Here is a 16,094-nt window from a genome sequence, read left to right as displayed (position 1 = left end):
TTAAGATTTGTATGAAAGGTATCTATAATACATAGCAGACAGCAACTGTTGTGTCAACAGTTTTCATTGTATAGACCAGTGTCTGGTCCTCCTACTCCAAACTGGAACCATCTCACCCTGGTATGGTATAGCACAAAAACATTACCTCATGTTCTCTGGAATGCTCTTTAGGTTTAATCACCCAAAGACATCGTAAATCTCCTCTGTCAGTGTTATCTCATAGAGGCCCAACCTCAGTAGAACACACACATAATAGTTAACAGAACACTATTCTGTCGAATAAAACAACCATTATAATGCAATACAAGCATTATAACATAATCTTGCAATTTCCACGACAAGGCCTGCATGACCAACCGGTACTTCTCCAGGGATGGAGAGAAAGTCACCGAGGCCATTGAGGAGGGTAGATGGTGATGGAATAGTTTAGGTTGGCATGGATACTAACTCAAAAACTGTAGATGTACATTGTGATAACACTTTATAGAATAGCCTACATACATAATGCATGGATGATGCTGTTGTAATAGGTTGTGACTAGATGGTATACAGCCAATGACGAGTTTTCAAATGAACTAACATGAGAGTTTGGACTTAATTTTGGATTGAGTTGGATTCAGATTTCACTGTTAGTTTTACGCACAACATAATTGTGCAGTTTCAGTTAATAAAACTGACGATTGTTTATTTTTGATGAAATTACTGATGATGAGGGTTCTGTTGCTTGTCTGCATGTGCTTGCTGTAACTGTCACCTCCTAATGTCATCCCCCTGTCATCCTAGGTAGCTAGTTCCACAGTAGTTGTAGAATGAAGGACATTGTGTCCCGGTGTTGTTGCCATTCATGTTCACCCCATTGGGTAGACTGTATCACGGTGACATCTAGATGCTTACCAGTGTGAGTTATTTCTCTGGTAGTACAAGACATAAATCCTAGAAAAAAATAAACACAAATTGTCCACGTTATACTAGCTACCGGCGACTCAGTAAAAGTACAGCTGTCCAGTGGGAAGCACAATGCCGGTGCACTGGTCATTCACACTGGCTTGGCGTGTTGTCGTTATTGCCCTCTGTCAGCTAATTGTCATCGTCTCGTGACTCATAGTTAGCTAACTGACCTAACTCTCTAGCTAGCTGTTGCCAAAGTAACAGAAACTGGCAAATCGCACAGCGAGAGAATGGCAATTTTTGCGTCACTTCCGTAGCTTTATACCATCTAGCCATAACTGTTGTAAAGCGTTGCAAGACTTGTTATGAGCATGTATAAGCCCCTTATGTCTTATAAACAGGCATTGCTGCAGCAACCATGTTTGCATCTGGAGATGTGGAGAACCAGCTGTCCGACACACAGCTGAAAGTAGCTTTTGACGGGGACGCAGTCCTCTTCTCTGACGAGTCGGAGATCATCGTGAAACAACACGGCCTGGACACGTTCTTTGAGCACGAGAAGGAATTCGAGAACAAACCACTTGCACAGGTGATCATGAGAGGACTCTGAAGCAGAATACGTCTCCATATTATGTTAGCTTTTGACATGGCCGTTTGTGTCAGATTTAACTAACTATCCCACTATGCCTAATACTAGACCTAACCCTTTCCTTATGCCTACCAAGTTGTTGCATATCTAAAGACCATCTATAATAGGGGGCTAGCCCAATAAAGTGGAACCCATTTATGTATTATATGCTTTGATTTTGGACAAAAGTAAAAAAATATGTCTCATTGTTTCTCTCAGGGTCCCTTGAAGTGTTTCCTGGAGGCGCTGGGGAAGCTCCAGAGAAAGTTCTACGCCAAGAACGAGCGTATGACCTGCCCCATTCGTACCTACCTGGTAACAGCCCGCAGTGCAGCCAGCTCAGGGGCCCGTGTCCTCAAGACCCTCAGGAGCTGGGGCCTGGAGATCGACGAAGCCCTGTTCCTAGCCGGGGCCCCCAAAGGGCCTCTCCTGCAGAAGATCCGGCCCCACATATTCTTTGACGACCAGATGTTCCACATCGAGGGAGCCAAGGAGCTGGGGACCATCGCTGCACACGTGCCTTATGGGATCGGACAGAAGTATCACAAGGGGGAACTTATTGAGCAGCCTGACAAAGATGTCAAAGACAAGAAGTAAAGAGCCTCCTAGTGGTGGGGAGATATCATACGTTATGCAAATGCTTAGTTGCACACAACCCTGTCATCAGCTGTAGGACCTTTATTGTTTATCAGAATTTTATATTATTTCTCTTTTTTACACATTATTACAAACATCTTTATCAGATAATATTGTATCAACAGGAGAAAAAAACACATTGTTTAGGACTGTAGATGTAATACTCACATCAGGGACCAATGTCACCTAATGTTCTCTGTCATGAGGAGAGAAAGGATCACTTTCCTACAATCCTCATCACCATCACATTGTAGTCTTTAATAGTATTTGGTCAAATATGTATTTTTTTTTAATGAAAATGTCATAGGGTGTTCAAATTTTACACATGAAAGTATATTTAGAAAAGTGTATTTTATATCTTTAGATATGTGCACTTTAGTGCACTAACAAGGTAGAATGGTTATTGATATGAAGCGCTGAAAAACTATATGCGTTTTGGTTTTACTGCACACCATACAAAACAGACATTAACACATTATTTATTTATTATTTACACTTAGATGCAGTCGGGATCTTAAGCACTTACAAACTCGTACCATATTATACGAATTGGAATTCGTCAAATTTTCGAATTGCAAACATTTAAAAAAAATATTTTGCAGGACATGACATATCATACAAAATGGATTATGTAGTACACAATTGTGCATATTTTTTGGGGACCCATTTTGGCTCGTGAGCACGACTTTAAAAACTATTGTCTGAAATGTACTAAACTTTAAAAGCAACACTTTAATATTCAATAATTATATTATTTTTGCTATCCATGCATTGTTCTAGTCTATTCCATTTTCTTATTCCATTTAAAAATATTTGTTTTTAGATGCAAGAAACCTCACCTTGCTCTTAGTAAAGCTGAATTAGGCTATATGTTATATCAAAACCTCAAGCAAGCTAGTTCAACATACCTGTTCCACTAGTAAAATGTTACATGTCGGGTATTTTGTTACATATAGTTTACAGTTGAATATACAGTATGTATAAGGACAGTCTATATTGTATGTTGAACATTAACTATTTCTATTTTTTCTTCTTTGTGTGTTAACACATATTTTAGGAATGATTCAAATGTCTATTTTTAAGAATATCCAGTCTGTATTTTTTCACTTTTAACTTAACATAAAGATTTATCATGTGCATATTGCAGTAAGGTTAAATAAAGGTTTAAAATAGATGTGAATGGTTGATTCATGTTTTTATGTATTATCCACACATTGATACAAACCCGATTGAGATGTTGTGGCAGGACCTGAAACAAGAAGTTCATCCTCAGAAACCCACAAATATCGCTGAGTTAAAGCAGTTCTGCATGGAAGAGTGGGCCAACATTCCTCCACAGTGATGTGAGAGGCTGAACAACAACTACAGGAAATGTTTGGTTGTGGTCATTGCAGCAAAATGTGGCACAAGCAGTTATTGATTGTAAGGGGGTAATTACTTTATCACACGGGGACATTGGGTGTTGTATAACTGTTTATAAAAAAAATAAAATCAGTATCACATTTTTTATTATTTGCTCCTTTTATCTCATTTTAGGTTTTGGTTGAAGATGTGTAAAAGATTTGTAAAAATAGAGAAAATCAGAAAGGGGGAAATACTTTTTCAGGGCACTGAATATAATGTGTGGATTCCCCTAGAGTCTGAATGTTAGGAGATGATCACACATGAATAGTGTATCTGTTGGTTATATGTGTGTCGTATGTGTCAGGATGGGGATCCATTGGGGATGTCAACAACACTTGACTGTATCCTGCTCCCAGGGGGCTAGCATGTGGCACGCCTTTAGACTGTGTTACATAGTAGTGACACACACACACAGTGATATGGCTGCATAATGTCAACAGGAAACTGATATGATAATGACATGTCTATTTATAGCTTCCTAAGGACCAGCATTTACACTTTGTTCACTCTAATAGACAGTTGTTTTTGATCTTAATCTCTGAGGACATACATGCCACTGTGTTAGTTCCTGTTTTCCCTTTGAGAGACATTCTGGGCTTTTCAATGATATCACGTGTGACCTGGATAACTTTATCTTTCTGTTTTTAAAAAATGGCTGCCAACTTAATTAGAACAGTTTATGGTAAGAAGAAAGGTAAGGCCGGAATTCAATTTGATCGTGCTTTGTCAGCAATGCAGGTTCTAAAGGCAATGTGCCCACGTTCGTGGAGACCATATTCACAGTAAACACGACATATGTCGACTAATGGCGCATTTTCCAAATGTACAATCAGATTAAATCCTGGCCTAAGTGTGTGTCGTTGTGTCATTATATTATTTGTTAGTTTGATATTCTATTCTGCTTCTAGCAAATAAAATATCTCAGATAGTATGGTGAGTTTTCAGAGCAGTGTAATATTTGATTCAATACAATTAGAGCAAAATAAGAGCTTGTTTATACTGTAATGTCCTCTTTACTGTACATCAGGATGTGTCAACTATGTTTTCTACACTGTACCCTTTTACTGTACATCAGGATGTCAGCTATGTTTTCTATACTGTCCTCTTTACTGTACATCAGGATGTGTCAATGTTTTCTACACTGTACCCTTTCACTGTACATCAGGATGTGTCTATGTTTTCTACACTGTACCCTTTCACTGTAATGTAAAATGGTTCATATGTTCTATTGACCTATTCCTTATGTTCACTACAGAGCACATACAATAAAACATAAAAAAATATGCTATTTCTTTACAAACTAGTGTACTAAATATAGCTCTGTACACACTTGTGCATATTGTTCAGTGGATTTTACAGTGGCTTTACATTTCCTTAGTACGCTGATTTTCTAGTTTACCCTACTTTGGGACAGGAATGTTCTGCTAACATACATTTCTTATTCAGTTAAGCAAACAAGGAATTGTATTGCAGTTGGTATGTCTTTTTGTCAGATCAGGTTGGGTATAATCCATTTGCTGTATCTCCCTGCTTACAATGTCATCACGTATTTCATTTTCTCTTCTGTTTCCTCATTTCTTGTCACGCCCTGATCTGTTTTACCTGTCCTTGTGCTTGTCTCCACCCCCTCCAGGTGTCGCCCATCTTCCCCATTATCCCCAGTGTATTTATACCTGTGTTTTCTGTCTGCCTGTTGCCAGTTCGTCTTGTTTGTTCAAGTCAACCAGCACTTCTCTTGTTTTCTCGTCCTCCTGGTGTCGAGCCTTGCCTGTCCAGACTGAGCCTGCCTGTTGTCCTGTGCCTTTGTCCCTACTCTGGATTACCGACCTCTGCCTGACCTGACCTGGGCCTGCCTGTCGTCCTATACCTTGGCCCCACTACTCTGGATTATCGACCCCTGCCTGCCATGACCTGTAGTTTCCCTGCCCCGGTTGTTACAATAAACATTGTTACTTCAACACAGTGTGCCAGTTCATCTTGTACGTTCAAGTCAACCAGCATGTTATTTTTTTTTTGCCTGTCCACAACGATTCTCTTGCCTACCCCTTTTGGATTGTGAATAAACATCTTGTACTCTAACCATCTGCCTCCTGTGTTTGCATCTGGGTCTCGCCTTGTGTACTTATAATAATATAGTAATTTTCTCAACTATGGAAATGATTTCATTATTGACAGATGACTGCTATATATTTTTTACTTTGGTTGAGACAAGTTTGTTAATTGTTGTACTTAGAGTCCCTTTTGACTCCTTTCCTGTTTCAGTCAAAATCCAATCAACGGACCAGACATCCAGAATCTGTTTTAAGGCCAAATTCCACTCCATGTACTCATGTGTCATTGCCAAACAATGGAGCAACATGATTGTTTTGACAAAAAGGGGCAAGGATTGGAATGTTAGCACATACAGTACAAACTTGATTTGTCCAGGCTAGACCAGACAGTGGGTTCTCCTGAGTAACCACAGACCACAAAACAGATCCATTTACTTTTTTGTTGCTATATCTGGTTTAATGCATCATATTTCAGCCTGTGAAAACCAGTATATGTTTTAATTGTATACTGGTTCCTGAGAAGTAAATTAACTCAAAGTAAAATACATGCCGAAAGCCAGATGTATTTTAAAACCAACACAGTATTCTAAATTGTGGGTCTCAGCAAACTAAACTCTCTTGTTTGATCAACACAGCTATTTCTGTTGCAAAGACAAACTTCAATATTTACGTTCACACACTATTGTTTTTCAAACTCAATTCACAATTGAGCAAAAATGCTCATATATTTGAATTTTGCCTGTGACTTAATAAGGTAAATATCTTTGTATTTGTATTTATTATGGATCCCCATTAGATCCTACAAAGGCAGCATCTACTCTTCCTGGGGTTTATTATGGATCCCCAGTAGATCCAACAAAGGCAGCATCTACTCTTCCTGGGGTTTATTATGGATCCCCATTAGATCCTACAAAGGCAGCATCTACTCTTCCTGGGGTTTATTATGGATCCCCAGTAGATCCTACAAAGGCAGCATCTACTCTTCCTGGGGTTTATTATGGATCCCCATTAGATCCTACAAAGGCAGCATCTACTCTTCCTGGGGTTTATTATGGATCCCCAGTAGATCCAACAAAGGCAGCATCTACTCTTCCTGGGGTTTATTATGGATCCCCAGTAGATCCTACAAAGGCAGCATCTACTCTTCCTGGGGTCCAGCAAAATTAAGGCAGTTACACCATTTTTAAAAACAATACAATCACAACATATTTCACAACACGTTAAGTCTGTGCCCTCAGGCCTCTACTACCACATATCTACAACACAAAATCCATTTGTACATATGTGTATAGAGCATTTGTTATCGCGTGTGTGTGTATGCATGTCTGTGCCTGTGTTTGTGTCCCTTCACAGTCCCCGCTGTTCCATAAGGTGTATTTGTATCTGTTTTTTTTTTATCTAATTCTACTGCTTGCATCAGTTACTTGATGTGGAATAGAGTTCCATGAACTCATGGCTCTATGTAGTACTGTCTGCTCTGGACCTGGGGACTGTGAAGACACCTCTGGTGGCATGTCTTGTGGGGTATGCATGGGTGTCCGAGCTGTGTGCAAGTAGTTCAAACAGACAGCTCGGTGCAGTCAACATGTCAACTGTAGTCCACACAACTGAACCGTAGTCCATGTGCAACAAAACTAGGGCCTGTAGGACCTGCCTTTTTGATAGTGCTGTTAAGAAGGGCAGAGCAGTGCCTTATTATGGACAGACTTCTCCCCATCTTAGATACTGTTGTATCAATATGTTTTGATCATGACAGTTTTTAATCTAGGGTTACTCCAAGCAGTTTAGTCACCTCAACCTGCTCAATTTCCACATTATTCACTACAATATTTAGTTGAGGTTTAGGGTTTAGAAAATGATTTGACCTAAATAAAAGGCGTTAGTTTTGAAAAAAATATTTATGACTTAACTTATTCCTTGCTACCCATTCTGAAACTAACTGCAGCTCTTTGTAATTTCAGTCGCTGTAGTAGCTGACGTGTATAGTGTTGAGTCATCTGCATACATAGACACTCTGGCTTTACTCAAGGCCAGTGGCATGTTGTTAGTAAAGATGGAAAAAGTAAGGGGACTAGACAGCTGCCCTGGGGAATTCTACCTGGATTATGTTTGTAATTTCAGTCGCTGTAGTAGCTGACGTGTATAGTGTTGAGTCATCTGCATACATAGACACTCTGGCTTTACTCAAGGCCAGTGGCATGTTGTTAGTAAAGATGGAAAAAGTAAGGGGACTAGACAGCTGCCCTGGGGAATTCTACCTGGATTATGTTTGTAATTTCAGTCGCTGTAGTAGCTGACGTGTATAGTGTTGAGTCATCTGCATACATAGACACTCTGGCTTTACTCAAGGCCAGTGGCATGTTGTTAGTAAAGATGGAAAAAGTAAGGGGACTAGACAGCTGCCCTGGGGAATTCTACCTGGATTATGTTTGTAATTTCAGTCGCTGTAGTAGCTGACGTGTATAGTGTTGAGTCATCTGCATACATAGACACTCTGGCTTTACTCAAGGCCAGTGGCATGTTGTTAGTAAAGATGGAAAAAGTAAGGGGACTAGACAGCTGCCCTGGGGAATTCTACCTGGATTATGTTTGTAATTTCAGTCGCTGTAGTAGCTGACGTGTATAGTGTTGAGTCATCTGCATACATAGACACTCTGGCTTTACTCAAGGCCAGTGGCATGTTGTTAGTAAAGATGGAAAAAGTAAGGGGACTAGACAGCTGCCCTGGGGAATTCTACCTGGATTATGTTTGTAATTTCAGTCGCTGTAGTAGCTGACGTGTATAGTGTTGAGTCATCTGCATACATAGACACTCTGGCTTTACTCAAGGCCAGTGGCATGTTGTTAGTAAAGATGGAAAAAGTAAGGGGACTAGACAGCTGCCCTGGGGAATTCTACCTGGATTATGTTTGTAATTTCAGTCGCTGTAGTAGCTGACGTGTATAGTGTTGAGTCATCTGCATACATAGACACTCTGGCTTTACTCAAGGCCAGTGGCATGTTGTTAGTAAAGATGGAAAAAGTAAGGGGACTAGACAGCTGCCCTGGGGAATTCTACCTGGATTATGTTGGAGAGTCTTCCATTAAAGAACACCCTCTGTGTTCTGTTAGACAGGTAACTCTTTATCCACAATATAGCAGGGGGAGTAAAGCCATAACACATACCTTTTTCCAGCAGCAGACTATGATCGAAAATGTCAAAAGACTCACTGTGTAACAAGACAGCACCCACCATCTTTTTATAGTCAATTTCTCTCAGCCAATCATCAGTCATTTGTGTATCTGCTGTGCTTGTTGAATGTCCTTCCCTATAAATGTGCTGAAAGTCTTGTCAATTTTTTCATTGTAAAATAGCATTGTATCTGGTCAAAAAAAAAATTCCAAAAGTTTACTAAGGGTTGGTGACAGGCTGATTGGTCGGCTATTTGAGCCAGTGAAGGAGGCTTTACTATTCTTAGGTAACAGAATGAGTTTTGCTTCCCTCCAGACCTGAGCGCCCGCTTTCTCGTAGGCTTAAATTGAAGATATGAAGACATTTTTTAATTTCTCATCAATCCACTGGGATTTAACAGTTTTTACAGTAATTTTCTTAATGGGTGCATGCTTATTAGTAACTGGAAAAAGGAATTTCATGTGTCAAGAGCAGCATCTGTTTGCGCCTCATTACACACCACAGACCAACAAATATTCTTTACATCAACAACATACAGTAGGAATCACTACAAAACCTCTTGTATGACCTCTTATACACTATATTAGGCTCAGCCTTTGGAACTTTGGTTTTCCTAGAAATGGCTACTATATTGAGATCACTACATCTGATGGATTTGGATACTGCTTTAAAGCAGCAGGTAGCCTTGTGGTTAGAGCGTTGGAATCGTAAACGAAAGGTTGGAAGATCAAATCCCCGAGCTGACAAGGTCAAAGGTCTGCCATTCTGCTCTTGAACAAGGCAGTTAACCCACTGTTCCTATGCTGTCATTGAAAATAAGAATTTGTTATTTACTGACTTGCTGAGTTAAATATATATATTTCTGCAGCATCATTAAAGATGTGATCAATACATGTTGAAGATGTCATTCCTGTGCTGTTTTTAACTACCCTGGTAGGTTGACTGATAACCGGAAGCAGGTTTCAGGCACTGGTTACAGTTTGAAGCTTTTTCTTGAGTGGGCAGTTTGATGAAAGCCAGTCAATATTTAAATCAACCAGAAAATATACCTCTCTATTGATATCACATACATTATCAAGCATTTCACAGATGTTATCCAGATACTGACTTTTAGCACTTGGTGGTCTATGGCAACTTCCCACAAGAATGGGCTATAGGTGAGGCAGATGAACCTGTAGCCATAGTTCTTCAGCAGTATTCAACACGAGATCCTCTCTAAGCTTTCCAGAAATGTGGTTCTAATTGGCAACACCTCCACCTTTGGCATTTCTGTATTTTCTGTGGATGCTATAACCATGTATTGCTATCATCAAAGGTATTATCGAAGTGAGTTTCAGAGATTGTCAGAATATGAATGTCATCTGTTACTAGCAACATTGATTTCATGAACCTCGTGTCTTCACACTTCTTAAGGCCAGGGGGCACTATTTTCACATCCGGATGAAAAGTGTGCCCAAAGTAAACTGCCTGCTACTCAGGCCCAGAAGCTAGGATATGCATATAATTGGTTGATTTGGATAGAAAACACTCTAAAGTTTCTAAAACTGTTAAACGTATGTCTGTCAGTATAACAGAACTTATTTGGCAGACGAAACCCAGAGGACAAACCATCCAGGAATGTTTTTTTGAGGTCACTCTCTTTTCAATGGGTTTTTCTATGTGAATCTAGATTTCTAAGGCACTTGCTTGCAGTTCCTATTGCTTCCACTAGATGTCAACAGTCTAGAAATTGGTTGATGTTTTTCCATTGAGAAATGAGAAGTAGCCATTTCCTTTCTGGGTGGATAGCCAAGTGTACTGTTGTGGTTGGGGCGCACGATCTGAAAGCTCGCTCCACTTTGTTTTCGTCCGATATTGAACATAGTTTATTCCGTCTTAAATGTTATCGATTATTTGCGTTTAAAAATACCTAAAGTTGGATTAGAAAAGTTGTTTGAAATGTTTGGACCAAGTTTAAGGTAACTTATTAGATACTTTGTAGTCATGTTGCGCAAGTTGGAACCGGTGTATTTTCTGAATCAAACGCGCCAAATAAATGGACATTTTGGGGATATAACGATGGAATTTATAAAACAAAAGGTCCATTTGTGCAGGGGCAAAAATCTGATATCAACTTTGGAGGGGACAATTACATTACATTTTCTCAAGAGCAATTCCTGAGGGGGACACCAAAAGTAGTGCTGTAACACAGCCTACGTTGTAATATGTTAAATGTATATTGAGGAACCATATTATTACTTTTTTTTAAATTACTTTATAACTGGATAATTGATAGGTACAGTAGTTAACTGAAGGGTTGTCCCAACTTGTTCAAATGTTTAAATCACTATAATACTACTGTCACGTTCTGACCAATTACTTTGCAGACAGAGTTCAGTGTGTCAAATCGGAGGGCATGCTGTCCGGTCCTCTGGCAGTCTCTATGGGGGTGCCACAGGGTTCAATTCTCGGGCCGACTCTTTTCTCTGTATATATCAATGATGTTTCTCATGCTGCGGGCGATTCCCTGATCCACCTCTACGCAGACGACACCATTCTATATACTTCCGGCCCGTCCTTGGACAATGTGCTATCTAACCTCCAAATGAGCTTCAATGCCATACAGCACTCCTTCCGTGGCCTCCAACTGCTCTTAAACGCTAGTAAAACCAAATGCATGCTTTTCAACCGTTCGCTGCCTGCACCCGCACGCCTGACCAGCATCACCACCCTGGATGGTTCCGACCTTGAATATGTGGACATCTATAAGTACCTAGGTGTCTGGCTAGACTCTAAACTCTCCTTCCAGACCCATATCAAACATCTCCAATCGAAAATCAAATCAAGAGTCGGCTTTCTATTCCGCAACAAAGCCTCGTTCACTCACGCCGCCAAACTTACCCTAGTAAAACTGACTATCCTACCGATCCTCGACTTCGGCGATGTCATCTACAAAATTGCTTCCAACACTCTACTCAGCAAACTGGATGCAGTTTATCACAGTGCCATCCGTTTTGTCACTAAAGCACCTTATACCACCCACCACTGCGACTTGTATGCTCTAGTCGTCTGGCCCTCGCTACATATTCGTCGCCAGACCCACTGGCTCCAGGTCATCTACAAGTCCATGCTAGGTAAAGCTCCGCCTTATCTCAGTTCACTGGTTACGATGGCAACACCCATCCGTAGCACGCGCTCCAGCAGGTGTATCTCACTGATCATCCCTAAAGCCAACACCTCATTTGGCCGCCTTTCGTTCCAGTTCTCTGCTGCCTGTGACTGGAACGAATTGCAAAAATCGCTGAAGTTGGAGACTTTTATCTCCCTCACCAACTTCAAACATCTGCTATCTGAGCAGCTAACCGATCGCTGCAGCTGTACATAGTCTATTGGTAAATAGCCCACCCATTTTCACCTACCTCATCCCCATACTGTTTTTATTTATTTATTTTTATTTTTCTGCTCTTTTGCACACCAATATCTCTACCTGTACATAACCATCTGATCATTTATCACTCCAGTGTTAATCTGCATAATTGTAATTATTTGCCTACCTTCTCATGCCTTTTGCACACAATGTATATATAGACTCCCCTTTTTTCTACTGTGTTATTGACTTGTTAATTGTTTACTCCATGTGTAACTCTGTGTTGTCTGTTCACACTGCTATGCCTTATCTTGGCCAAGTCGCAGTTGCAAATGAGAACTTGTTCTCAACTAGCCTACCTGGTTAAATAAAGGTGAAATAAAAAAATAAATAAAAAAATAAATAAAAAAAAATTTTCCTTTGTTTTGTATTTATTTAGTATGGTCAGGGCGTGAGTTGGGTGGGCAGTCTATGTTTGATTTTCTATGATTTGGGGATTTCTATGTTTCGGCCTAGTATGGTTCTCAATCAGAGGCAGGTGTCATTAGTTGTCTCTGATTGAGAATCATACTTAGGTAGCCTGGGTTGCACTGTTTGTTTGTGGGTGATTGTCTATGTTGATTGCTTGTTTCAGCGCAGTTCGCATTAGCTACACGGTTGTTATTTCGTTTATTGTTTTTGTATAGGGTTTCAGTGTTCAGTGTTTTCTTTATTAAAATTAATGATGAACACATACCACGCCGCATTTTGGTCCTCCGATCCATCTCGCCTCTCCTCTTCAGATGAAGAGGAGGACGGCCGTGACAACTACTACTAATAATAGTTATAGCAGTGTTCCTTATCAGTCCAGTATGTATTCAGGTATTTGTATTTACAACCAGCAATACCAAGAAAGGGCAGTAGGTGGTAATGGTACTGTACACTGTGTGTGGGTGCAGTTTTCATAAATACAATGAACGTGGTGTGATGTCATCTAAAATAATCTCCATTGAGAACCATCACAAAGTTGGTCTCCGTATTGAATTGAATTTTAATTTGACTTTTTCTGATACATTTATATAGTCATTAAATATGTGCCACTGGCCTGAGTCTACTACAACAGCTTTACAAGAACAAAAAGCTCAAAATAAGTACAATTCTAAAAGTGAAAGAACTACCTCAATGAATAACCCCAAAAAATCTAACAAAATATCCTTCAAAAATACTGATTTATTGTTCAGTCAGTGTCTCAACTCTTCAAACAGCAACTATGGACAAGTATGTCACACAAAGTATGCAATTTTAAATAAGAATAACAAAATAAATAGTATGTGTACTGTCATGTACTAAAAACTGAAAACTACTAAACAAAAGAACAAATATACTATACACCTGTGGTTCTCAAACAGGGGTCCGTGGACCCCTATTGGTCAGTGGTGTAATTACAAGGGTTCCGTGAAATAAAAAAGTGTAATGAACGTATTCATCACCACACGGATTCCAGTAACTTTACCTATAATATAGAGGAGGGGGAGGTCCCTGAGGACCACTCAAAACCTTGCCTGCCTTGCCTCAAAATATGCAGGGGTTCCAGTACCCAAAAAAGGTTGAGAACCACTGCTACACACACTACTGAACAAAAGAACCGAACATTTGTCCAGCCTGTCTTTATGTACATTATAGACAACTACGCCATTCAGTCTCTCTTGGCCCATGCTAGCCTGTAGCCAAGTCTTTGACCTGCGGAGTGCACTGAAACTCCTCTCAGCCTCACATGAAGACACTGGCACCACAAACAAAAAATTCTGATCAGCACCTCAAGTTGGTCAACCAACCCCCACACCTCCACTGGAAGCTTCCTGAGGACCTCTGCTGCCTCTCTACTGCTGCTACAGGGGTATTTGTTTCAAAAGAGAGGCAACTGCACTGAAAGAGAATCTATGTTCAGCTCTGGGTACTGATCTAGAGACTCATCCAATTGCCCCGTGAGAAGCGCTCTTTCCAACGTTTGCAGGACATTTAGATTGTCCTGGTCAAAACAGTCGCCAAACTGAACCTCCACACCATCCAACACTTAAAAAAATTCTGCCCTACAGTAATCCACTGTTTTGCCAGCAAATCGTCTTGAGTGTGTCTCAATGGAGTCAATCAATGTTGTTGCTTTCTCATACAGTGCTAGGTAGCTTTCATAACTTATTCTGTTAACCCCATGCAGAAGATAATTGAACACTGATTGGATTTCACTGGTGTGCTTTTACAGTTACAAAGTGGCGGTGGGTTTGGCAGTTTTGACGTGCTGTGAATTTTACAATGGCTTTTCTCCAGTTCCTAAATCCTGCACTAATGAAGGCAGCATCTGCTCTTTGGCCAATAGATGGCTGGCTTGAAAACCCTTGGCTACAGTGAAAACACAACACTCCTTTTACTGATGGATTATAAGGTAGCCAGGGGAAATTGCAAAGCCATCTTTCTTGAAACGTCAACAGTCTGTTGGCAAGAGTTTGCGGTTCTATAAATTGTGGGTGTGGCTGATATGGTTTTGTGCCATAACTGAGGTAACTGGACAATGCTGTGCCACTGTTCCCTATACTGGTGCTGCTGGCAACAAGGTTGACACCTGGTCCTGCCGTAGATGTGAAACCGTCCTGAAGTCTCTCTCCCTGGCTCTTCCCCTTTCACCACACTCACTGCCTCACAGTCTGAATCCTAGAAAATAAATAAGGTGTTTGCTGTACTCCTAACTACCGGTACCCAAAACGACACAATTAATCACAACAGCAATACCATTGCCTTAAACAAATCTTAGTTCAGTCACCAGTTTAAGTTGAGAGTGGGGGTGTTTCCAATTATGTCCTATTTTACAAGTCTAAAAAACCTTTCATAATGTTGCCAAACAAAGACTCAACAAACTTACCTGAGACTCCCTGTCCCTCTGCCCATCTGTCCCCAGCTCTGCTGTCTGTGTGCCATCTGTCCCCAGCTCTGCTGTCTGTGTGCCATCTGTCCCCAGCTCCGCTGTCTGTGTGCCATCTGTCCCCAGCTCCGCTGTCTGTGTGCCATCTGTCCCCAGCTCTGCTGTCTGTGTGCCATCTGTCCCCAGCTCTGCTGTCCCTGCCCATCTGTCCCCATCTCTGCTGTCCCTGCCCATCTGTCCCCAGCTCTGCTGTCTGTGTGCCATCTGTTGCCTGATATGCCTAATGACATCATTGTGAAACATTTCTATTAGCATTTCACTTTCTTATTAGCATTTTATCAACTTGTTTTTGAGATATTAGGCTACTAGGGTTCTTACTTAGCGTTTTGGTGTACTGAAAAATACTCTGTCCTTTTTCTGCCATTTTTTTTACCTGGCTGGCTACACACAGTGTGCAGGTTATTACCAGTAGGAGATGGGCTTCTATCATTCTAGATGGGCTTCAATCTAAAAGGTAGCTAGCTAGCTGGTCAGCTAGCAAATATGAAACGGATTGCAGTGACAAGGGTTGACAGCTGTATGAGTTAACCATTTACACAACGCATGCTGCAACCTTTTGTAATTGTAATGTAGTTTGTTTTTTAGTGGCTGGCTTCCAACAATAGCTGAATTTGCAGAGCTAGCGGGCACCAATTACGTTTCGGTGGCGTTTGCTATAATCTTTGCTATCGTCAGTTTACTCAAGATCGGCACACAGGTGCTTCAAAGTCCCCAAGCGACAATTTAGCTTTTGCAACGAGACCATTAAATATATTTAAGACAATGGTAGAGTAGTTCTGTTCCGTTTGGAGTTCAGTTTATAGCTAACCGTATCACAGGAACGTCGAAGCACTACAGCTACATGCTGATCTTGGCATAAACAGACGATAACAAATATTCCATCTTTGACGACTCCACATAAATTGAATAGGTACTAGCTAGCTTGCTAGCTAATGTTTGCTTTAGTTTGCTCGCTGGCTGTGCAAATTCAGCCATTGTGTGTGTGTGAACCCTGACAACATAAAACATAATTATGG

General features: G+C 40.6%; 1 protein-coding gene across 1 annotated transcript; it reads left to right on the top strand.

The window, feature by feature from the left end:
* Nucleotides 1-348: 348 nt before the first annotated feature.
* LOC118964468 (cytosolic 5'-nucleotidase 1A) lies at nt 349-3,326 on the top strand. The gene is made up of 2 exons (XM_090233180.1): nt 349-1,477; nt 1,736-3,326. The coding sequence occupies exons 1-2, from the start codon at nt 1,307-1,309 to the stop codon at nt 2,111-2,113; spliced, it is 549 nt and encodes a 182-aa protein (XP_090089306.1). The 5' UTR covers nt 349-1,306; the 3' UTR covers nt 2,114-3,326.
* The last annotated feature ends 12,768 nt before the right edge of the window (nt 3,327-16,094 follow it).

This window comes from Oncorhynchus mykiss, chromosome 4 (genome assembly GCF_057628025.1).
Source record: "Oncorhynchus mykiss isolate SJ-2025 chromosome 4, ASM5762802v1, whole genome shotgun sequence".
In the NCBI taxonomy this organism is placed as follows: Eukaryota; Metazoa; Chordata; class Actinopteri; order Salmoniformes; family Salmonidae; genus Oncorhynchus; species Oncorhynchus mykiss.
This window is presented reverse-complemented; position numbering and strand designations above follow the sequence as displayed.

Excerpts from the sequence above, each read along its gene's own strand:
- LOC118964468 (XM_090233180.1), top strand. The coding sequence starts at position 1,307 with ATGTTTGCATCTGGAGATGTGGAGAACCAGCTGTCCGACACACAGCTG. Across the intron at positions 1,478-1,735 it reads AGAACAAACCACTTGCACAG|GGTCCCTTGAAGTGTTTCCT; the intron begins GTGATCATGAGA and ends TGTTTCTCTCAG.